The sequence below is a fragment of the Gymnogyps californianus genome, chromosome 6 (assembly GCF_018139145.2).
Source record: "Gymnogyps californianus isolate 813 chromosome 6, ASM1813914v2, whole genome shotgun sequence".
NCBI classification, from domain to species: domain Eukaryota; kingdom Metazoa; phylum Chordata; class Aves; order Accipitriformes; family Cathartidae; genus Gymnogyps; species Gymnogyps californianus.
Genome location: NC_059476.1, coordinates 3,364,733 through 3,389,808, shown reverse-complemented (window position 1 = coordinate 3,389,808; position 25,076 = coordinate 3,364,733). Strand labels below are relative to the sequence as shown.

The 25,076-nt window shown below is 39.5% G+C and overlaps 2 protein-coding genes across 3 annotated transcripts in view; one reads left to right on the top strand and one right to left on the bottom strand.

Moving 5' to 3' along the window:
- Nucleotides 1–25,076, top strand: part of DOCK1 (dedicator of cytokinesis 1) — a 318,400-nt gene that overhangs the window by 117,963 nt on the left and 175,361 nt on the right. The window lies entirely within an intron of this gene.
- INSYN2A (inhibitory synaptic factor 2A) overlaps nt 1–25,076 on the bottom strand; it is a 47,324-nt gene that overhangs the window by 9,318 nt on the left and 12,930 nt on the right. The window contains exons 2-3 of the mRNA XM_050899444.1: nt 21,535–22,732; nt 2,126–2,197 (exon numbers count right to left, since the gene is read on the bottom strand). Of these exons, the coding sequence (XP_050755401.1) occupies nt 2,126–2,197; nt 21,535–22,727 (1,265 nt within the window). The 5' untranslated portion in view covers nt 22,728–22,732. The remainder of the gene's footprint in view (nt 1–2,125; nt 2,198–21,534; nt 22,733–25,076) is intronic.

The window sequence follows — 25,076 nt, the reverse complement described above, 5'->3', positions numbered from 1 at the left end:
ACTTGTCACGCAAACCCTTTGCAAAGGTGCGGCATGTATCGTTGCATCTAGATTTAAGAGTAGCTTTAGCATCCTTACTAATGAAATACTGCACTTCTTTCAGAGGTTTCAGTACTGTAGTATTTGACTTGTGGAGGACCAGAAGCTCCTACAAGGCAGTCTGTCTTAGTGGGAGTTTTATCAGTGAATTTCTTTTATCCCTTCTGGCCACTTATCTTGTCTTAGTAATTCAGTCTTCTCATAGTTCCCCTGTTTTGCACTGTCTTCTGGTTTTAGACTTCCTGCCTGCAGCATATATTCTCCTAATCTGTCAAAAAGCTGAGCTGGTTTTTGCTAAAACTTCCCTTGGAAACTTTGCTTTAGGCGAATGCCCAGGCTCGATAGTTTCAGTCCAAACGGGTATTCTGGTGGGAAATACTGAAGAGCTAGACCTGCCTGCTACACTGTTAGTCTATCAGTAGGGAAACGCTTGAAATCTGCATTTCTGGAGTAATTTTATTTGCAGTGAGTGTAAGAGGTAGAAACTGGAAGGTTCCTTAACTTTAAATCTGCTGACTAGAAATCAAGATTTTAAAAAATTTCCAATTGGATTTTTTTAGCTAATGAAACAAAAATGGTTTCCCTATTAGAAATGTGCTATTTCGTACCTTCCCAGGCTGCCCTGAGCAAGAAATTGCACAGGGGTGAGCTCAGAAAAAGGGAGCCACGGTAGGCTTTGGTTATTTATATGCTTCTAAACATTGCTCTAAAGGACGAATAAATAAATTAATTGGTTCCTTCCCCTGCACGGAGCAGCATCATTCCCTTTTCTAGTTAGCTGGTAAGAAGAAAAGATGGAGTTGAAGTTTTCCATCCTTTTTTCCTTCACTTCTAGGCATCTAGGAGACAATGTATAAATAGCTCCAGGTCTTCTGCCTAAATCGGAGATCGAGTAGAGAATTAAGGGGTGAAGGGGGAAATCCTATGCTTTTCAGACCTAGCCAACATTTGTACCTTCATCTTAGTTTGTATCTTCACTGTAATTAATAGTCATCTTTATGCATTTTCATCTGTACTATATTGCCTGATTTTCTGAAATACTCTAATACTGAGATGCATTTGTTTTCATCTTACCTGCAACGCATGAAAATATTCAGTGGTTTTTTTAAGACTCTAATGGAGGAGGACAATTAAGTTGTCAGTATGACACACATCAGACTCATGATGGCTTCGTGTCACGCCCACTGCCTATCTGTTATTCCTTCACTATACTATAGTACATGCCAAAATGGATCTCTTGGCTGATAAACTTTGGGAGCGGAACCTCTGCTTTGGAGAAATAAGCAGCAGTATCCTTCTACCTTTTGCACCTCATCTGTTTCTAGTGAGCAACCCCAGGTATTTCCTTCCGGAGGAGAGATTATAGCAGGTACAAACAATCTTTAACAAAACCTTTAAGCAGTCTGTCATTTTTTTAATCTGTTTGACAGTAATGAGCAAACCTGTAGTCACCTTACGGAACTGTACACCACAGCAGGTCTGCTAAAGCAGCTCTTTGTACACGTACAGCAAGTCTTCACTTGTGTGTTGCATGAAGGCTGCAAATGTCTGATTTAAAGAAGTTAGTGGTGCTGTTTGTGTTGGGCGTGATGTATTTGCCACGCACGTTTTAAAACCTCTTCACTAATGTAAAAGTACATAAAAGCCTGGGTAGCAGTGTCATTTTACTGATAAAACTGTCTAGATTGAATCTGGTTCTCTTTGCTATAAAGTCTCTCTCTCAAAATCACTTCCTAAGTCCAGCAGTTACCGCTATAGAAACCAGTTTGAAGTATGTTGACTTGTTGGACAGAAAATGCTAACTATCTCCAGCTATGTGAAAGTGAAGCTCGCACCCTGTAACACTTCAGATCCAAGAGCTACGGCAGTAGTACTGACCGTAATCATCTATTTTTGATCGGAAAAGTTTAGACTTAGAAACAGGTGTCTGTTGAATTTTATTCATTTAGTGAAGTTAAATTTATGTTCTGTTTTTAAACTGTTCTCATGTTGTTGAAAAATCAAGGCTAACAATTGATCCTTCATTAGTGAATAAATCATTACTTTCACTCAGGAAAAAGTGGGAATATTAGTATTTTTAACCTACCTATAGATAATACATGCACTGTTCCTGCATGTGTCGCAATTAGCCGTGTCTTGACCAGTCCGATATGAAAGCCTACAAAGACAAGAACACGAGGTCATTAAAAAGTAATTTGTTTTAACATGTTTTTGCCTTCTATGATTCTGTTGATAGAAATCAGAACTTCAGGATTTTTTTTTTTTAACTTTAATATTGAATACAAAAATCTAGCCATTAGGAAAACAGGATCAAAAATAGCATCTTTCAGCTTCACTGAACAATGGGAAGGTGAAGTTATTTTGGAAAATGAGTCTTTAATGACTGCAAGGAGAGAATAAAAGATTTAGTTCCGTTATACTTTTGTAAACTAAAAGGGAAAACAACAAGGAAACCAAGTTACGTGAACCTCTTTTTGCATAAAGCTTCTGTGTACCAAAGTGATGAACCATCACTGTAGACAGACACGTTTACAGCTTCCACAGACATGACAGTGCTGGTTTGCTGAGGGGTTTTTTTTCTGCTTTCTCAAGTACATGAGGCTTTTCCTAGTTATAGATGTATAGAACATAACACTGAAAAGTGGCATCTATTTAGAAATTTTGTGCATCAGCAATGAGGTATGAAGATCTGTTGTAGGGGATGTTTATGTCTTAAAAGGAAGAAAATGCCATTTAAATAACATTTCCTGTACTCGCCTAGCCTACAGCTATTCTTTGTCACACTTTGGTTTGAAGTCTATTACAGCAGTGTTTCTTAATTTACCTATGTATTGTCTCTGAGTTGGTCAGTCTGAATTAAAAAGGTTTTTTTAAGGTATGCAAGTACTTTTTTGTACATAGAAATTTCATTAAAACAAAAATATAAAATTAAAAACAACACAATTGCCTGCCTATCAACACGAATGTTCTTGCATGCAAATGAGTTTAAAATGAGAATTCCTAAGTCAATATTTATGTATTTGTACTTCCCTTTTTTGTAAAATCACAAACTTAGACTCTTTTATTTTCAGTTTGTGTTAAATACAGACTAGTATCTGCAAAGTCCCTTCATATAGTTGTTTTTAAAAGAAATGGGGAGATCCCTCATCTGTGGAACTTGGAAGATGTGGAAAATAGATCTGGTCAGGATTACTTAAGGGAATGCTTCTGAAGTCAGGTTCTGCCCTGAAACCTGGGACCTTCCTTACCCAAACAGTTCAACTAATTGACCTCAAATAATTCAGTGTTGGCTTTGCTTAACGGGGCATCTCTGCACCTTCCCTGCCCTTAGCTGCCCTTGCTCTGGGGACAGAGCACCTTTTTCTCTGCTTCCCTGACAAAGTAACGATAATGAAGAATCCAACGTTTGCAGATAAGTTGACTTAATTTTTATGTGACAAAATATCAAACCTATATAATGTAAAGTATTAATGGGAAATTATACACAAACTGTTTAATGTGCCTGTCCCTAAGATGGAAAATCAGCATTTCTTAAATGCTGCAGGCTATTTTTTTTTATCTTAGTGAACATACTGTTTTCTTTGAAAATGATCATCTGGTCCTGTGTCACTTTTCTTTACTATCTTAAAGGTTTGAATGTTGGCTTACAAGTTTATTACAATACTTACAAATATATATTTCATATAAACTTATACCTTTGAGAAAGAAATTTACTGGTGTGAACTTGAAGGCAGAGAGTGAACCTGAGGTTTGTTAGACCAAGCTTGTCTTCACAGGCGACATTTCTGCGTCCACTCCGATTACTTTGATTATCAGTTGTTCGGGGTGGTGTCATGGCAGAGTGCTCTGCGCCTCTGAATACAGCTCCTTGGCACAGTGGTAGCACAGATAGAAGTTCATAATAGGGTGAATCTACTTCTTTTATAATAAAGAACTTTTTTCCTTCTGAAAGCAAAAGGCAAGGTAGAGTTATTGCTGTTCTAGTTGCTGTTTGTTATTTGAAGAGGGCTTGGAACACTATGGATTTGAAACTTGATATCAAGTAATAAGTCAGTGGCCTCAAAAATACTTTTTATTCAGAGGAACATACTCAAGTTACCTAGACTGCTAAATTTTAACACAATAGCAAAGCCAGATGTGCAAAAGAACTTCTACAAAGCCAAATTTCTGTATTATGTGCTATTCCTCATGGGGAAAAAAACAGCACTGGTTTATATTTGATTATACTTATTACTTACGCCCTCTAAGAGGGGTGAAGTAGTATCTGGTTTTCATTTCCCCTTTTAAAATCTGTTGGAAGTTGACATTCAGATTGTCACCTCACTATTAAACTTGAAGTTGTAAAATGTTTTTTCCAAGCTATTGATCAAATACTAAAAACTCTTACTAAAGATACAACATTTAAAGTTTACAAATCAGTTGATGAAGGCCTTTATTTACTGAGGACATAAAGGGTAGTTAATAATCACCTTCAGAGGAATACAGCACAGTTGTCTGAGTGCCTCTTTATAGACAAAGGCATAAACACGCTGTGCTGGGTGCCAGGTTGGTGTTTTGTTCTTTTTTTTTTTTTTTTATTAGTTTCCAGTTGGGACATTTTCATTCATCTTTGTACGCCTGCAAACTGCCATTCAAATACACAGTTAATTATCTGGCTCATAGACTAACAACCTCCTCCTCTCTTCCAGTCTCTCCTGTTGCTGCACAGTGCTGCAGGGTTTATGCTGTTGATGGCTGGCCTGCCTCTCTGCTCTGCTGTTTAAGAAATAATTTAATAATAAGGGTTTTTAAGTAAGTTTTTCAAAGTCCAATGTTTATGAAAGCAAACTGTAGTATCCAAGTTATCTATCCTGCTAATACCTGTTCCTGTTATCCTGGATTGCTGTGAGATGAGCCCTGTGACAAAGAGTGACAGTGACATCTTATTTGTAGAATTCCTTAGGAAACTGGTTGGTTGGATTTTAGGGACATGTCTGGTGCTTTGAGGGATTTGCTCTAAAGCAGTGAGGTTTCTGGCAGCAGTTGTAAAAGCAAGGTGGCCAGGTCATCTGTTTACAGTGAATCTTGACAAGTCTTTATTTTTATTTTTCCCCTAATTGGGGTGTTTGAGAACTATGGGTTTCACTGCGGACTGGGAAAAGGTGAGAAGTTTTTGTTTGAAAGAGAAGGGAGGGTGAGGAGTATTCCTGCGTGTGCTGAAAACCTTGAGTGGATAAATCAGAGCCCCCAGGACAAATCTGCCGTGGTGGCGTATCCCAGTCATAGCCCACTCAATCTGGCACAGAATTTAGAAACACTTCAGCAAGAAGTCATGTGGGATTAAACACCCAAATAAACATAGTGCAGTATTGAAAGTCATACAGATATGTCTCTGAATCCTTACCTTCCCTGTATGCTCACACCCGTAAAACAGAAGCATGTATATGGTCACTATCTTAGTTACTATGATGGTTTACCAACCAGTTTCCACCAGCACCACGCCCGTCTTAACAAAAGAATATTTTAGTTGGGATAAACTCACTGAACGTGGGTAGGCTGGTTACGTACTTACTGAAAGCCGTACTCTATTTGGTCTTAATGTGGATGTACCAGTTCAGTCATAAACTATAGTTCTGCTTCCATAACTTGCAGTGGTTTTGGTATCATATTAAAAATAAGGTATCAAATAAACTTAGATTAATAAACTGTCTTCCTAAAAATTGAGTTTTCAGTGTTTTATTTAGATTAGTTTCTAAAGCATATTATGATCTTTAAATGCACAATAATTCCAGACTTTGAAATACTTAAAAACATGTTTCCTAGTTGATGGTATAAGGCAGACTCAAGCTGATGAAAATGGTCCTCTGATACAAGTATTTAAAAATTACATGATTTTTGGATGATCAGTTTGAAATCCTGATTTCTCAGCTGACACATTCAGCACTGCTTGGTTTTAGCATCGTCATTCACAAGCTCTACTGTTTACAGTGATTTTTTTTTTTTTCTAGTCGGATGTAATTTATGATGAACTTTTCTCAAAGCATCATTCTCCTTATTGACTATATTTAGCTTTTCAGAGATGATTTTCTTTTCAAACTATGAATTTAATAATGTTGCCTTCTCTGAACCATCCTATTAGACCTCTTTGTAAGCCCCAAGACTACATGGTGTCACTGTGTCTGGTTTCTATAAGGCAGTTTGATAGCTCTTCAGCCAGGACTGTGTTATGTGAGTGTTCATACAGTATAAATTCAATTATTTCTATATAAATTAAACTCTTCATGAAAGAATTCCAAGGCTTTGGACTTTCTTTTTCTCGTGTAATTATCCACATAAACACTTACATGGAATTCATCTACTTCATGCCAGCAAAGACTTTACTACTGGCATAGCATTTCCATGTAAATCTGAGGCAGTGAGGTTGATTTGCAGTGCAGACTTACTGAGACCTAGAGCTCCCTATCAGTGTTAACTGCTGGAAACAGTTTGTGAGCACAGTGTGGATACCGGGTTCAGGAGAGCAGAGTTCTGGGTGATTATGCTTTCCTTGTGAGATGGAGTATTTTGAATAAGCTACTTTTTTTCCTTCCCCTTAAAAATAATTTTAGGGTATTCCAGTGTAGAAGAGCCCAGGCTAGAGACCAGTAACTTTTTTCTTCATTGGTAAACGAGTTGTTATTTTCAGTAAGAATAAAACCTGTAAAATGTGAAGTTTTTCACAAAACAAAGATTCCTACAGATAATTTGTTTTCTTTTTAAAGAAATGAAAGTTGGTTTTGGTCTGTTTTAGATCCAAAGTGGAGTATTTCACTTTGTACTGAGTGAGATGCCTGGGAGCCAGGAGTTCCCCCCAAGCTATGACTCCTGTGGGCAATGTACTTCACGTAAAAATAATCTCAGCATTAAGCCTTGCAGCTCATTTTACCAATCTTAACATCTTGATTTTGGGAATGCCTCATCGGTTTAAGTATAAGAAGTATTACATTTTATAACTTGCTTCAGTCTCTCCCTTTTTTCATCCGTTCTTCAAGAAGGCTAAACTCGATCATCGCGAGGTTGTGCTGACCCGTCTGGTGTGTAAGCTGGGGCACCTCTGCTCTGCTGTGCTGCTGCTTCGGTGCGTGGATGTGTCCGTAATGCCTGATCATGCTCAGGAAGAAGAAAATCCATCGGCCTTAACGTGAAATGGAGATCTAGTTACATTTTTGGTACTGAGGTGTGACCAAAAATTGTGAATGTTGAACGAGAGGTGGTTGATTTTGCCCTTCTGGTTGTCGTCTCTGTCTCCTGGCCTCATCCTGGCTCTCCTCGCGTGGTGTGGTCCCTTGGGTGCTCCTGTGGGCTCTGATGCGGGTTCTCGCACGTTTGTGCTGCAGTGTGGACCGCTCACTTCAGGTGTCCTAAAACATGCAGCATTGGGAATCTGCTGGTATTAAGACGTGAGGTGCAGTCAGAAGGCAGCACTTGGCATCTTTGCCTTCTAACACAAGTTTGTTCTTGACATCTACTTCTGACTTCCACGAATAAGACCGCAGCAAATCTAGCCCCTTCCCCTACCAATCAGCAACTCCCCATTTTTCCCTCAGTGATCATAGTAAGAAAGATGTTCTAGTTTATATTTGGAAAAATACTTATCTTGTGGATGCTGAAGGAAATCTTTTGGTTTAATTAGATTGCTTTCTGGGTAATTGGCTAGAACCTGTACTACTTTATGATTTTTCTTCAAAAACAATAAGGAAAATAGACTTGACTAAGTGCGGGTTTTTTGGTTTTGCCTTTTTTTTTTTTTTCTTTTAATCCTATCAATATAGCAAAGTAAACATGGCAGTATTCATCACTGGTTTGATGGGATGCATGCTGATCTGCAAGAAGGGAAATGAATGCATATACTGGAATGTTTAACCAGCTTCCCTGGTGTTCATATTATTACTGCGTTTCATTCTGCTTCAGCATCTACCATGTGCTTTGATACACACTAACAAGAAGTCATTACTCCAATAGGTTCATTCTTGGATACCTTACATCTTGTATTTTCTGATTTCGTATGGATGTACACAGATGGGCATGGTTAGTCTCATGTATTACGTGGTGCTGTACGGCGAGGTTCTGGAGAAAGGATGGATATAGGTTAGTTGTATTGCTATGTCTGCATCTAATTGGCTGTGTCACCTTGGGAAGGATATCTCATCTCCATACTCCGTTTTTCACGTATGCTTGCTACCTACCTTGCATATTATTTTCAGGAGGCTTTCATTTTATTGCATTTCTTTTAGCATTCTTGGCACAACCTGAGCTTAACCTCAATTAACACTTCCAAGTATTAAAATATTATAATGAAGAGCAACTATTTTGCTGACATGGACTGGCAGTAACTAATAATAGGCTGCAATTTTCAGAGCAGCCTAAGGGAATTACACCCTCTAAATCCCTGTGAAATGCAGAATTTGTGCACCTGCTTGAGGCTTTTTTTGAAAATACCAACTGTAACATCAAAATCTTTGCATTTGAGTAGTTTTTTGCTCATGTAAATTAGACACCCTATTGAGCTGAGAGAGGGAAGCTTAGATCTGTATATGCTGATTTTTTTTCTATTGTTCAGTAGGTAGCTAGTGAAGGAGCACTAATTCAAGTATCCTGGACATCTATTAAAAACAAACAAACAAAATTGTGTAAAATGATTTGGAAGATAGATCTGTTACATCTGGATAGTCTTCCCTTATCTGCTGGGATGTAGGGAATACTTCATATTAATTGAGTTACTTAATGGCATGATTTTACAGAAGTGGCTGTGCTTCAGAGTGTGTTTATGCTCTGATGGGTATGCTCTTTAGATGATTCTGATGTTCATCACACTTTTGATGTGTCACCACCAACAAGGAGGATAAACAGACGTCAAGATTTTTTTTTTTTGTTGATGTTTTTATTAAAATATAGTGAAACAAATTATCTTAAGAAGGCAGTGGGCCTTTGAAGTGGTTTTGAAGTGACAGTTCTGGCTGCGCTGAATAGCTGAGGAAGCATAGGCCATAGTTCTCCTTAAGCCTTTGTATAAACGGGTATTATATTTCCATGCATGGCCTAGTCCTGCTGGGACTATTTATAGCATAGCTAGTTAAACACACTAATGTTATCTGTCTTTACAGAATAATGGTTTAAAAATAAATAGTCTGGTGGAGAACTTCACAAAACCTTTGTTTCCTACTGCAAAGTATTACAGAGCTAATATTGCTAATAACTATGCTTCCAGAGAAAATTATCTGTACTATTAACATAATTTGCCGTTTGGCAGAATAAGATGACTTCACTATGTCATGTGTGTTTTAGTTGTCCTTATGACTTGAATAAGTCATGTTTTAGCTATGTAAACTGCAGGAAAATCACTTGTATATGTTTTGCAGGTTAAAATAAATCCTGCTTAGCCATATAGGTTTAGTCTAACCTAGGAAAGATTTGCCATTCTAGCTCAATGGAAAGCCTCACATAAACGCATTTGTATCAGCAAAATCGTATTTCTGTTGGATGAATATCTGCCTCTGGCTCCCTGAAGAATTTAAATTTTGCCGTCAAACCAGCAGGTATGTACAGGTATAAAACATCTCGGGTCAGCCTTTGGCTCATATAAAGGTGTTCTGAAAAATCACTTGCCCGGAAGACCAGCAGAAAAATTGTTTTAGCCTTACTGCTGCTGTGTTTTCATTACATTCATAATTACTAATTAGCAGGTTTCATTTATAGATGATAGCAGTACAGCCTGATAAAAATCAAGAATAGTGTTGTGCTTTGAGCAATTATCTTGAGGCTTTTTTGTTTGATGTCTACAGCTGGATGCAAACATTGAATTGTTTCATGTTTTTCAGAGGTATGTTGGGTTTTGGTGTTTGTTTTTTGTTTGGTTTTTTTTTTCCTCCTTGGCTTTCACCTAAAGATTTTTCTTTTTTCCCTGTTGTTTGTTGGCATTTCTTATTTGGTTCCCCAGTACAAGCCCTGGGAGCATCTTTGGTGTGTCTCCCAGTAAACGTGGGCCGCGTACTTGTGTTTGAGAGGATGTTTTCCCCTTTATGTGAGAAAGCATGGGTTAGCTCCACCAGCAGTGTGGAAGTCCTTAGACTGCTCAGAGCAGCTAGAGAAAGAGGTGCTTCAGCGTGCCCTACATCAGGTTACGTTGTCTTGCGTTAAGCTTAATTATATTTGCAATAGATTGGTTGTGTTGCAGTTACGAGTGGACGCCAGCTCTTTGTTACTGCTCCGTAGCCCTTTGCAGAGACGTGAAAAGGGCTGTGGAGCTGTCGAGCTGTCTCGTACCTCCAGCACTGACGGCTCCACCCGGCTGGAAGCTGTTGCCCGACTTTCTTAGCAAAGTCACATGGACTTGTAGTCAGGATTTGCCATCATGGTGGTTCTTTCCCATGCCGGTCTGAAGTTACCAGCACTGCTTTTCAGGGAACCATCAACATATTTAGGAGCTGCAGCACAGCTCAGTGCCTGTGCACTGGAGCACATGTGCAGAAATCCTGTGGCACAGAGCTCAAGCAAAAGCCAGTTTGCTTCTGGAGTCTGTTGGGAGCTGGGGAGTACTCACTGAGAGCCGCACAGGTCTAAGCAATACCAGCTACGTGCCCTTGATCTGAATGTCACAATGCCAGAGGCATTGGGTACTTGGACGCAACATTGTCCTTTCCTTCTTAGTTCCCTGACGGTCAGCTTCAGTGGGGTGGCTTTCTTTAAGTAGTTACTATGTAAGGATGAACTAAACCTTAATGAATACATTTTCCTCTCTGAGGAAAACGACAGCCCCTGAGTTGCAGGGAGCTTGGGCAGCAGCCTGCAGGCTGGGCAGATGCGCAGTGCTGCGGCTGGAGGGACCAAGCATCAGTCTGTACTGATCAGTCGCTATGGCCATCAAAATAGTGGGGAAGAACCTAGTTGTCATGCTGGGTACAAGGGTGTTTTAACACGCACCCAAAAAAAAAGCAAAAGAAACACTGCACAAATTCACTAACTCATTTTTGAAAGGTTTTTTTAACTGATGGCAGAGGATGAAAGCAGAAACCCTCTGATGCTCTAAAATAATATCAGAATCTTTTTTTCCACTTTTTTTTTCCTGTCTTGTTATTGCAGGGCTGATATTATTCATTTGGTTTCTGAAGATACTTTGAAATGTACAGAAGCTCAATGGTGAGATTTTTCAGACTGTTTCCAAGACAGTAGTTTGTTGTCTTTTACTGAATCCTGACAGTTGGAAGCAGATGACTAATTTTCTTTTTGAGGTATTTGCACTGTGGGCGTATGGCATGACTCCCAAGACAGCAATTCAAGTGCTTTCACCCCGTAAATACATTTTATATTATACTCAGGTTAGTCAGGGAGTGAAGAGTTTTTAAAAAAATACATATTTTAATCGGGCTGTCTAGTGATTTAAAAAAAAAAACCCTGAGAATGGAGAGAATTAAAATGTATTTCAAGTGAAATCACAAAATCTTATAGGAATTAGGTGCATACAAGGTCTAGTGTCTCTCTTGAATATTTGTGCCTCTCTCATCTCATCAGAAAAATCAGGAGGATAATTAAAATGTCAGCTCTTTGTATTAATGATAATTCAGGGAATTTGTTTGCTCTAGCTGAGTAGCAACTGTATAGCTGGCATATAATTCTTAGCCCAAACACTTCCAGCGGGTTATCAGAGAGCGCACTCCAGTAGTTACACTAAGATGAGGTCTGTCTCTTTACCCCTTGCACTCTAAATCTCTCTACTGTGACTTGCTCCTGACCTCAGAGTGTCGTTACTCAGATGCCCTGAGACTTTTGAACCTGCAGCTCATCATCAGGACTGCTGCACTCGTCCTTTTACTGCAGCTTCGGAGCATGTTACGTTCCTCTTCCGAGTTCCCGTTCCTCTTCCACCCCCAAATCCACCTAATTTTAAACCTAATTTCTTCTGCACGTAATTTTTGGGACTAGCTGGGGCGATGTGTTCAGTGGTGTAGTCAGGCAAAAATCCCTGCCTGCAGCTCCTGCCCTCACACCTCCCTGTTGCTCCTACCCTGAGCTGAATAGTTTCTCAACTACAGAGCGATTATTCAACTCCCTGCACTGGGGCTAACAGCCCTTCGTCAGCCACAGCACAGAGACTCCTAACTGCACAGTTTTAATGCAAATGAAATCCTCTCAACCGATCAGACCAAAGGGTATTTCATAGGTATGAACTAGTAGAGCGTTTACGGGTGAATAACTGTATTAAAACACAACACCTTGGATGCTGCTTGACTTGGACTTTTAAATTAAGAAGGCTGCTAACAGGCATTGTTTCTATAAAGGAGGGAAGATGGGAGAAATAAGAAGTCTGTGGTATTTTTTCATAATTTCAAAGTGATTGAGATTTCAGTGCAAGCTCAAATACTCTGTGTGCATTACACATATAAGCCTATACCAGCTTACAATAATAATTACATCAGCCATACTATATGCAAACCAAAGAGCTTGTTTAAAATTCTAAATATTACACAGTAGCATAAAATTAAGAATATGGAGTACAATTGCTGGCCACTGATCTTGCTGATTGTGCAGTACTTGCAAGAAGGATGGGGAACTGTGTGGAGAAAAAAACAGCAGGAAGGACTCTGGACGTGCTGAACTCTTTTTCTGTTACAGCTTGAATAACTCTTTGCACGTCTCAGTACTTTCTATTTTCTCATTTCCTTAAATAATGGTAGTTTGAAATTTTACTGCAGTACAGGAGAACCTGTAGAGCAGCAGTTCGGCATTTGCTTGAGCTTTGTACACAGATGCTCAGAAAGGTCTCATCCCTGGGAATTTTTTCTGAGCTTGTATGGATGACAATGAAGTAAACAAATCTCCTTGCATTTACCAAAGAAATGACCTAAGTCATGCCAGGTTGAACTATTCCGGAGTGTAAATTGCCTTGTTAATGTCAAAATACCTCTGCTCATCTCTACAATCTGGTCTCTCGTGCTGATAAATTACTAGACCACACTCGGCTTCTATCACGTCTTCTCAGGATATTGGAACCAAGAGAACAAAAATTGTAGTACACCCAATACAGTGCTGTCTATCCTCTTCTGGTTTGTTCATGAAGCAAGTGATGTGGTGAAAAATAGACTCCACCATCATCATCTTATTAGTAAAAGAGGGCTAAGCACAGCTGGGCATGTTTGGAGAGATTTCCAACCTCCCTTTGAATGGCAGTTTTCCTTCTTGGTTGACCTGTGACACAGCCGATCCCTATGCTGCTGCTCCATGAGATGCAAAAACAAACCAGCACAACGAACTGTCACAAAAAGCTCAGAATTGTCCCAGTTTCACTTAGGTATTCTATTAAACTGTTGCTTTTTTAAGTGTTTGCTTATAACATAGAAAAAATGATTCAGTGACAGTAACCTAGTGCTGACTGCAGACAGCAAATAGGTGCCCGTGCCCACATGTTGGACTGCTCTGCATACCTAAACTTGGTTATCTGTTTCCTCGTCTATCTTCAAAATTCCTCTGTATTTGCAAAGCTCAAAATGAAGCCATTAAGAGCTACGAAACAGTGTAGACCACCTTAGTTTTTTCAAGCTCCGAGCCGATAACAGTTCCTGGATCTGTAATTAAAGAAGCCAGCAGTGACACAGAGGTGGCATGCAGGGAGGATGGACAGACACGTGCCTAGGAGCTCCTCGCTTAAAAGATGTTTTCCTCCAGTTACTGAAACGGTCCACAGATATTTGAATCCAGCTCAACTCTTCATCGTCTCCGATGCTTGCTTACCTTCAGTTCCCTGAAAGCGTTGCACAGGAGCTTTCTTAAGACTGAACTGCATGTTTATGTCTTAATTCTGGAACCTGGGGTAGCTGGGAGGCTCAACATTTTAAAAACAGAACGCCCCTCTTCAGACAAGTCTTTTTTACTAAAATGGTCCAGTCAAAATCCATTTTTCCCTAGTCAGGATAAGAGATAAGTATATTTTTGTGTAAGCACAGGGGCTTAGAAGTCAGTGTCAATTAGAAATCTGGGGATTAATCTCTTGGCTAACGAACCGCAGTGAGAAATGTGACAGTATAAAGCTCGTTTTGTCTCATTTTTACATGACTGGATAGGTACCTGGCTCATTGCTCTGTCTCTTTGGATTCTAATACTACCGTCAGTCAAAATGCAGTTATTAAGGGATTATTCTAATTGTGTAAAGTGAAAACTGGTAATTCAGTACCTAAATAACATCCTCTTTAAAAGACTGATTTAGCAGAAAAACTCTCCTTGCAGGTATGTAATTTGGACAGCTTGGTGACAGTTGGAAAAGCTTCCCTTATGATCTGCGGTAATTCACATGGATATATTTAGCAAGAACGTAGTCTGCTTACACTTTTTTTTAATCGTTCATTATAAGACTTCACCAGTGTTTCCAGATTTGAATAGTGGAAATTTGCTTTTATTGGCCTTTGTGTCACTGCAGCCAACGTGATGGAGAAGTCTTGAACCTTAATTTCACTTCAAAGCCTGAAGTGCTGCTGAACCCTGCTGAAATGGGGAGGCGTGGTGGTGAATGATATTTCATCTTGTTGTTAAAGTCTATTCAATAGCAACTAGATATAAATCAAATTATTTTTCTGCGTACTTCAAATACTTTTTCTTTGAATTGTGCCTGTGTAGTATATGCAGATAAATAGCTGGAATATATTAGCAAAATAAGTTATATTTTCTGTGACTTAGAACGTTTCTAGTATCTTTTTTTTTCAGAAAACAGGGTAAGCATTAAGATCAAGTAACTTTGCTAAAAAGATTATGTTTCTTTTTTGTTTGTTTGTTTGTTTTATGTTTATTCCACGTACTGGTTGTTGCTAACAGTTCACTTTTCATTTTTGTTCATCGCTGTTTGCTTGTTGAAACCTCCTACTACTATATTCCTCACAAAGGATGTAGCTATAAGCTATAAGCTAGCGATGACAGTAGGGTTATTTAACACAGTGCTCTTTATCTTAAATGTTACAGTCTCTAGGTACTCTGAATACCTATGCCATATATTTCAGGAATGTCTGTGAACTGTGAAAGTTTGCCCTTTTTATCCACTCGGACAATATGATCTGAAGCTTTGATTATGAGTAACAGAATAAATTTGTCCAACTCTAATGAAAAATCCTATCCAAAATATAAATCTCATCAAGTTTCGAAGGTCTATGAAATACTGTGCTGTGAAATACTCATGTAAGCTGCCTTTGTAGATCTAACTCCACATTGTTTTTCGGTGATCTAATTCAGAAAAAGTGTAATATGAGGTTAAACCTTGGGTGATGCTGGATCTTTTACCTTGAATGATACTGGATCTTTGAATGATCGATCTTATATAATCAGCTTTCATTTGGGGTTACTGAGAATTTTAAATAAGACGGCTCAAGGGTGGTCATGCGGACTGGCAATAGGTATTGCAATAGTCTCCATTAGGAAATAGGCAGTTTGGGCAAATAATGGAATTGTTCCAGTGACGAGGTGTGTCGAGCTGTGAGAGGCGTCAGTGTGTAGCATGCTGCTCTGCCATGTCTGCTTGATTTGTGCTTGGGGGGAATACAGAAGGGAGAAGGCTGGACTACTGGTTTATAGCTTGGAAAACCAGGTTGCTTATGGTTGAGGGCAGGTTAATGGGTTTTTATGGCGTCTTACTACTTACCCTGCTTTCAGGGAAGGGTAAGTGAGCATCTGAGTGATGGCTGCGGGATGAGCTGTAATTGGGAAATGAGCACAGGGCAAGGGGATGGACCTGTCATGGGTCCACATGCAAAGAATTTGTCTTAAAACTGCTTTAGTGACCTAACGGAAAAGCGTAAATTATCATGGAATGCATTTTGCTTGAATATGGCTCAAAGTTTAATGTGACACATACACCTTTTGGGCAATGACGAAGCCTGACAGTTCAGCTATTAATAATTAGAATTAACTGTATGCTTACAAAAAGAGAGGGAGTAGTTATACAAATGGCTGTAAGAAAAGGAAGAGAAGGCTGTTCTGTTGCTGTTGGAACTAGAAAATAAAAACTGCTATTACAGTAGTTGAATGCTTCACTCTAAGACTGATCTTTGTGGAAACAGCAGAGAAAATGATATGTATGGATTAGAATTTAAAAAAAAACACCCAGCCATCCACTGACCCAAGGACCACAAGATCCACAAAGCACTGATTTGTGCAAAAATTATTTCTTTTCCTTGACTAAGGAAGATGCATCCAAAGAGATTTCCTGTCTCTGCCTTAGAAAGGTGAACTGTTACAATCTCCAAGGTGTTTTGGTATATGTGTGTTCGGGGACGATCTGTAAATGATGCATACTCTGAAATACAACAACTGTAGTGAGGGTAAAGAGATAAGAATTTAGGAGGTGGTCTCAGGTAGAGTAAGAGTCAGAATGAATGTGACCGCTCCAAAGGACAGGCAAAACGGATGCATGTAAAGATCAGAGAGCTGAAAATAAAGGTAGTCATCATAGTCCTGTTCCAAAGGACTGCTGTTACAGTCTCTTAAAACCTGGTGCCACTCGGTATATGATACAATTTGTGCATCACAGATGGAATTTGTTGTATTCTGTCTGGTTTTCATATATTTATTTGTAGTGCAGCTGTCCTCTGCTGTTAAGCTTATCTATCTATTGCTTCTCTCAATTTCCATGTTTTCTCTTAGAAGCAGTTTTCTTAAACTTTTCCTTTGCCATGTCTGTAATTGAAAAAGCAAAACAAAACCAAAGAGGCGGGGAAATCCCAAATGAAACCATGTTATATTATTTCTGCAGCTAGCACATCACTTCCAAAGGCTGTGCTTTCAGAGGCTGTATTCTTGTAAACTCTTTAAGCTTTCTTTTCTCCTTATGTGAAATAAGGAACTCCCCAGTTTTTAAGAGTATTGGCTCGTGTGCGTAGATGGATTGAATTAGACAGCAGAGGTTGTTACTACCTTTATTTGCACTGTCTCCTTCGTCTAAGCTGAATAGCTGGACTGGACTTGAAGTAGCTTCTGAAAAGGAGAAAAGCAAACAATCTGGGCAATAATTGCTTTGGCTATCTGACTTTCATTTGCCATCGTTCCTGAGTCAGGATGATAAGTTTATGCTCAACTCTTGTGACCTTGAGGATGATTGCTTGCAGGATTTTTAAGACAGAAGTACTTGGGTGAGGATGCTGTCTCTGCGCCGGGTAAAGCTCTCCTCTCCTCTTTGGCAGAAACATCCATCCAGACACACACAGTATTGGTTTATTTTCTGCTTAGAAATGATAATAAGAGACACAAATATCCCTTATTCATTGGAAAACGTGAAATGACATTTAAATTCCGTCCATGAGAACATGTTCTTTCAAAGCCTCTTCGAAGGAGCCTGGGACTGCTTGTTTCATGAACGTTTGTTGAGAGCTCTTTAAATTCCTGAACCACTGTCGACTAATAAATGAATATAAATTATCTCTGAAATAGGTTCATTTAACTCTTGTCTGATATGTAGCATTTGGCCTGTCAGAGTCAAAATACTGTGACTTATTTTTGTATGGCAAATTGAGTACTTTGTTTATTAAAATTGCTGATTTGTTGTATAATGAGAAGGGTCTAGATTACTGTTACTTTTCACGGTAAGGATTTAAAGGGCAGGTCATCGGTGTTCTCCAGCAGCAAAATATTTTTGATTATCTGTTCATCTTCTGTTATATATTTCATAGGCATTAGTTAGCCAGGTTTTGGAATTAGTGACTTGCATTTTGCTTTCAATCCTGTCGGCCTGAGTGAGGCTCCATACAGAGCAGAATTTGGCTTGCTTAATTGAATGCACTGTATCTGAATACAGACAAATATGTCTATAGTTGCTATAGATTGCTAATAGTTTACTAGAAGATAAAGCAAACATCATTTGGAGCGTAAAACTTGTTTTGTGTTGCAAAGCTGCACCTTGCATCATGTAATATTCAACATTTTTTCGACTTTGAGCTGGGAGTCTTAATTGAAGCTGTAGCTCTTACTTTTATTCATGCATGACTTAAAACATTGTTGAATGCCTTTTGCTGTGATGTAATTTTTTTTTTCTACAGAAGCTTCCACATAGTAAGGTATAATTACCATTTTGCCAAAGATTTAGTAAATAATGATGCACATAAGAAATATACAGTTTTAATAATTTCCTTTTATATTGGGGGGGTCACAGGATAGCGATAATGATTTCTACCCCCGTCCCCAAATCTACTATGTGTTATTTAGATAGATTTAATGCATTAAAATTATGCAGTGCCTGATGGTAAGGGCTGTGTTCCCTGATGGCCCAAATTTTGCATTCCGTGACCAATAAATGGGGCCTGATCCCAGGTCAGAAGAAAAGAGAGGTCACGCCACACCCTCGAAGTCTCGGATTTGGCAGAGCAACGTGAGCCCTTGGCTCCGTCGGGTGTTAGAGCTGCTCTGTGTTTCTCTTCCTCCTCTGGTGGTTTTTCCCTTTCTTTTCAGGAGAGTTGAATGCTGTATGTTGTTGCTAATTGCAGATAATGTAGTACTGACATTTTGAAAAGTATACATAGATGATATTCACCCAAAGGATGATACTACTGTCTTCAGAGATGCTGATAAAATTTTGCTGGCATAGATTCATTTAGTGATGAATTGCAGTAATAGCAGTTCAAGACCTACAGCATATTAGTGAAAATGAATCCACTGAGCACTAGTCCCATGGCACTACAACAGCACTTAAAGAACACTGATTTTCTTGAAGGGAGAAAAATCTGATTAAGAGATTTAGCTGTGGGTTTGGTTTTTGGGGTTTTTTTTGTTGTTTTTGTTTTGTTTTTTTTAACCAGCAGTGTGTTATTTGTATTTGTTTCTTGATGTATGTTATTGTAAGGAATTTAATATACATAAGAAAACCAGGACAGTGCCATAAACACAGAACATTGTTTTCTGTTTTAGCAGATGGAAGACTCGTATATGCTGCAGTAAGCAGAGACGTAGCAGTAGTACTGCTTTTAATTTCTTGTTGTAATAGTTAGTGTACACAGTGGTGGGTCTCTGTGTCAAAAGTGTTGTAGAAATGAATGCAATAATTGGAAAGAATTATTCTAATGAAAAGATGGGGCAACCTATTATTGAAATAGTTGTCTAATTTGAGGGAAATAGGGATAAAGACAGGCTTCATGTTAATAATGCGTTGGTGCTTTGCACGAGAAGTGTTCTTTCAGCTCTGGAGTGTGATCAGTGGAGAACAGAAATGTCCCAAGCACGATGCTGGACTCCCTTGTGCAATCTCCTTTAAAATCACCCAGGTGCTGGAAAATTAAAGGGATCTGGAATACAAGAATTCCTAAACCAGGAGAAAATATGCAAGTACGCATCTCCCTTCTTTCCTCCTTCCTCATCTCTACATCCTTCATGTCTAGCTGGGAGGGAGCATGTTTGGGACATGCCTAGAGCATATGGAAGAGTAGCTGAAAGCGGCTCCAAGTAAAAACCCTTTTCTGCTCTCGGTAAGTTTTAAGGCAGCACCTTTGTATGTCGTTGTGTTTAAAACAACCCCCCTATCTGAAATCTCACTTTGATTTGTAGATACTTTGCTTCCAATTTTTATCATTAACCTCGACCGCTGGTGTAACTGCCACTGGTTACAGTTAACGTCAAAGAATCATTAAAACATTTTAGTTGTCTCCTCCACATACCGCAACATGTTTGAAAAGATTTCAAAATGTGTGATGTATCTTTAGGTGGTAATTTCACCATTGCTGGGGAACGTATGGGGGGAAAGTAAAGGAGTGCTAATAAATAGGCTCTTTTTGGTCAATTATAATGTAGTCTTGCAGACTTTAATAGACAAGTCTGTGTATATAAGAGGCAGCAGAGATATTCTGAAGAACTGGGGTTTATGGATAGTTCCGCTATTTTAGGGCTAATACAGGCTACAGCTTTGTCAGGTTGACAAGTACAGAAGGATTATCTGAAGACATGAGCAATCATCGATAGTTTGGGCACGACCTCTTTTGTGCTGAGGGCAGGGATACACTACTAATGCTGGCTACATTACATGGGTCTGCTTATGTGAGGGCAATAAAAAAAGTATTTGCTGCACCTGTTGCTCTACTAAAACATTGATATATGTGTATGGAGGAAGCACTGGTATTTAGAGCAGATGACTTTGTGGGTAGATGTGTGTGTTCGTACACACAGGGTTCTCGATGATCAGATGATGAGTTATGATGAAGAAATATTTTTCTGTATTTTGTGATCTGACAAGCAGCATGCCACTTCTTTCCAATTCTCTTGCAGTTTCTGTAAGTTAAGAAAGTCAGAGGAATACTTTTTCTGAATAATAATTTAAAAAAAAAAAAATCAGTAAGCCTCTGTTGCTTTCAGCTAGATCAAGAAGCTTCCCAGTCTGAAGATCCAGGACTTGACAAGATATCCTAATAATACTATAACCAGCTGTAAAATAAACTAAAAATGCTAAGGCTGTGTTGACAGCATTGTCCAACAGCTAAGATGATTTTTTTAATGAAAAACATTTTGAAATTTTAGGATTAACAAGATTTCTACATTCCTAGAGAAAGAGTTGAATTACAAATCTTAAGATGTACCTTTTTGACTCAAATGAAAACATGTGCTGCTTCGAGTAGCACGAGCTACTGGTTTCTAATTTTAAAATCCAGATTTCTTCTGACAAATTATGGTTTAATTACAGAAGTATTTAAAAACGCAGAAACAGTGCACATACATTTTGAGGTGCATTCATTGAATAAAGATTAGCGAACTAAGGCAAGTAAGTCTGCAAAATGCTTGTTAATGTAATGTAAGAGGTTGAACTGTCTAGGTAAAGACTAAAGGTTATACTGTGTTCTAGTAACTATTATTTGTAATGCCTTATAGGTTGATTTAAGTAACGTAAGTTAGGGATAAGCAAAATCTTGTTTCTTTATGCTTGAATTTGTTGTGTGTAGAGTAGTGTGAATGCTGTAACGAAGACTTTGATATTCAAAGTTTTCATTTAATTTCCTTCTGAAAGAAATATCATTAAAAATTCAGAAGGCGAAAGTAAAACAGACAAGATTCATATGCCATTAATGGAATTATTAAGAGTTGTAATAATATCCCTTAATCTTAAAAAAGTAAGTCTCTTACAGAATTAAGGTTTTTCTGCTGCTTTTCATGCCATGTGAGGCATTACGGTTAATACAAGTTGCTGATGTGAAAGTATCCTTGCTAATCCTGTTTGGAGAGCAGCTCGTTCTGTGCTTGTTAGAAAAGGTATAAGAGGAGATACTATAGGTCCTTCTTTAAATAACTACATAATTACATCCTGGGACAAGCAGATACCAAATCTGCGAATACTCCTGGCAGGTTTCCCTAGGGCTCGCCTCTAAAGCAGCAAAACTCAGTCCGCATGAGAAGCACCACGTGTAATGTCTTGGTGTGCTGCAGAGGAACGCGCGGCGGCGGCGGGTGCAAATTTACATGAGCAAATTCAAGGGCAGGACTTGTTACAAAAGGCATTTAAAACAGCTTATACTCATTTAAAAAGCTTCTACTCACCCTTCTCTGTGAGCTTCTCCTTTCTCTAGCTCCTGTATAACACCCAACAACACTTTTATGGTTTCCTGACTAGAGCTGATCAAATTTTCCATCATCTGAAGCTGCGCTTTCAAGTCCACAACTTCCGTGTGAGGCACGATTTGTTGGCATTCCTCGCTCACCGCGACGGCCGTCTGGCAAGGCTGGTTCTCCTCCATAGGTGAAACGTTTAGCTGAAGGGTCTGCTCGTTACATTCGGTGGCTTGGCACTGCGCCCGCGACGAGCAGGCTCGAGCATCTCCCGCCTGGGGCTGAACACCGTTCAGGTGCACGGTCCTCTTTTTGTCCTCCTCGGCTGTCGGGCACGGTGACCAGTCGGTCTCGGCCGCGAGGTTTGGCAGGTCGGGCTGCGGGGTGGCAGAACCGGACGCCGGCAAATAAACGGTGGCCACTTCAGTCTTGAAGACCCTCCCGTGGAGGGGCTGGGCGGCCTCCTCGCTCCCCGGCCGCCCCGCCGCCTGTTTCCCTCGGCCGGGCGGCCGGGCGGCGGCAGGCTCCTCCGAAGCGGGATCGGCCGAGTTTGGGAGAGGAGGCGACGGCTCTTTGGGAGAGCTGTGCAAATCGCTGCTTTTCCAGGCCTCGGCCCCGTTGTCTCGAGATCCTGCGTTGGTGCGCTCGTTGATGTGGGAAATGAACTCCGCCGTCTGCAGGCTGCCGGCCTTCTTGCTCCACTGAACGGCCTCCCCTGAGCTTCTGCCGTCTTTGTCCTTAACGTCTATTAGAAACCCGTTGTTTTGACTCTCAAAGGCGTCGACAGTCGAGGCGCTTTTAAGAATATTCCCTTTTTTCCGGTCCAGAGGAAAGGTCTGGTAACACTTCTTAAGATCGGGTGAAGTCTGAACTCCTGTGCTCTTGGTGACGTTGGGTATTGACCTCCGGGCAGGCACTGTCATGTACTTGCGATAAGCCGTTTTGTAGGAAATGGCCTTGGCTTCTCTCTTGTCGGGATCCTGCGTGGTGGACAGCTGTTTGTCCCTCTGCTCGTTCTGGGCCTCGCAGATATCTTTAAATCTCACCTGGAGGGCTTTGTTTCGTTTCTTAATCTGCCGGTTGGGATCCAGTGCGTATTTCATCTCCAACGCGAGTGAAGCCGCTGGCTCAACTTCGCTTTCCGAGGTGGTGAGTAAGCATTTGCTGGGCTCCTTACTCACCATGATGCCTGCATTCAAAAACAGTTCAAAAAGCCTCATGTTACAACAGAAACGCTGCTTTTCCGCCCAAGTTTGCAAGATTTGAGCTAACTTCCTCTGCTTTGACTGAAATGGCTGCCACTCGCAACCTTTTTGCTCGATTCTCTTAAGTCATAGTCCTTCATATTAGGCTTAGGTGTTCGGCTAGAAAATCGTGCCTTTTATCTCACTTTGTTAACGCTCGCTCCTCAGAGAGGAGCGGGGCTCAACCTGGTTTTCATGGCACCAGAAGTTTCTTCCAGACCCCTTTTCAGAGGACAGGCACCATGGCTGTCATGCCGGGGTTGCTAGCTCAGCACTCGGACTTCACTGCAAGGGAATATGGGCTCTCGGGAAGCGAGTCATTTGAATTTACTTGATAGTTAATAAAAAGTACAGGGAAAATGAAAAACAAGTGCCTTTGTACAAATAAAGAACAGTCTAGAGCACTGACCACCCTTAATGTTCCTTTAATGCAAGTGTTTAGTAGCAAGAAGTGTCAGACTGGCATCATTTTTTATAGTATGCTTGCTTACGAAACATGTTTGTTCTATGTAATGTACTCTGCATCTTCTTAAGAAATTAATTGGTTGTTAGAGGTGTCATTATTTGGATTTTTTAAAAAATTTACCTCATAGCTAAACCTAAAACCTGGATATAGATTAATTATTATTAGCAACTGGTTGGTACTGCTGTATGCATAAACTTTATGAACTATTCAAGTTTGTGGAAGAAGTCAGCAGTGCATCAATTAAGGTTTTGCTTCAAATGCAAAACAACCCATCCTTTACTAGAAGCAGTAATATGCCTCTATAATAGAGCTTCTTATCCCAAAGGATCCTAAAGCACTAAAAAACAAAAAACCCCACAAAAAACCTGTGATGATTCACAGAAATTACTTAATCTGCTATTGAAATATAAGCACCTCCTGAAGGGTGAAAAGATGCCAACTGCTTAACGCAGCACATAGCAAAAAAACCCAACAGCTCTATCGTTGTACAGATCATATGGGATCTGTAGTAACTGGATAGCTAAGACCTCATTTTTACACCTCATTTGAAGCTGTCCTTTTTAGTCTCCTATTGCACAAATTTCTCCCTAATGCTGAGGTTTACTGAATTACCAAATTCCCATTTAATCCAAGTATTCTGCATGTGTCTCCTATTTAAACACCGAGGTACCCTCAGAGGGACTCAGAGTACAATGTAAAATGAGTAAAGGGACTTTCAGGTGTGGTATTTGAAATACATTTTTAATGAAAATTCTTTTGTCTATTAAATAAAGAATGTGAAACTCTTGAAGAGTTAAGTGCCACAATAGCGCATGTTTTATAACGTCAGCTCAGTGGCACAAATGAGTGAATCCTTATGACTAGTCTATATTTAGTTTTAATTTAAGAAAACATAATGGAGAAAATATTTTCAATGGAAAATTGAATGTTTATGGGTTTTTAAAAGTAATAGTAACATTTCCCAAAAGTTATTAAGACAGACAAATGTGCATGGCAGACAATCTGTATACTGCAAGGTTGGACTTCTGGGTTATCAAATTGCTTTCAAAAAATCTCATGCAAATGTGTCATTACTTAATTTTTTTTTTCATGTTTTACTTCCCTGGTTCCAGTAATTTGCGAACAAGTACCTGAAATATTCTAGAATCAGTCTAGTTTGCCTTTTTCTACCTAACTTGTCAGGTTCAGGTAGCGGTGAGTGAGCAGCAGTCATTTTAGAAGGGGAAGTTTCTATCTGAATCTATGTGATGTAGTAGAAAGTCTGTAGAAGAAAGCAAAAAGAGGGAAGATTCAAGACAAAAACGTTCAAATAATGGAATCTGAGATTGCTGGATACTAGTTTTCAAACTAGATATGTATATAGAGGCCTAGTGTCTGATACCAGGGTGACCAAGCTCCTCTTTTTGGGGAAAAGAAGATTATAAAATGGAAATGCTAGAGGGAAGCCTGAAGATAAAATTGAAGCGGAGTAGGGTGGTAAAGTGATCTTTTGTACTTGTGCCTGCTAAGGCGGGTGGGGGTAAGATCAGTTATCCTGTCCCTTTAATACATGACGTACAAATATAGACAAATTTTTGTGTGTAGGGGGGAAATAAATTAACTACATATGAATGTCAGGAATTTTTTGTTCCAGTTAAAACCCTAAATAAGGAGTTAGTCGTGCTTTGTGGGGAATATTAGTATCCTGTACTGGCTGTTTTGCACTGTCTTTTAATTATAGTCATGTTTGCTGAGTGAAGTTATGCCTTTATTTGAGCGACATTCTGCATACAGAGCCCCACTGGTTCACAGCTTCCCAAGATGGTGATGGTAGGAAATACAGA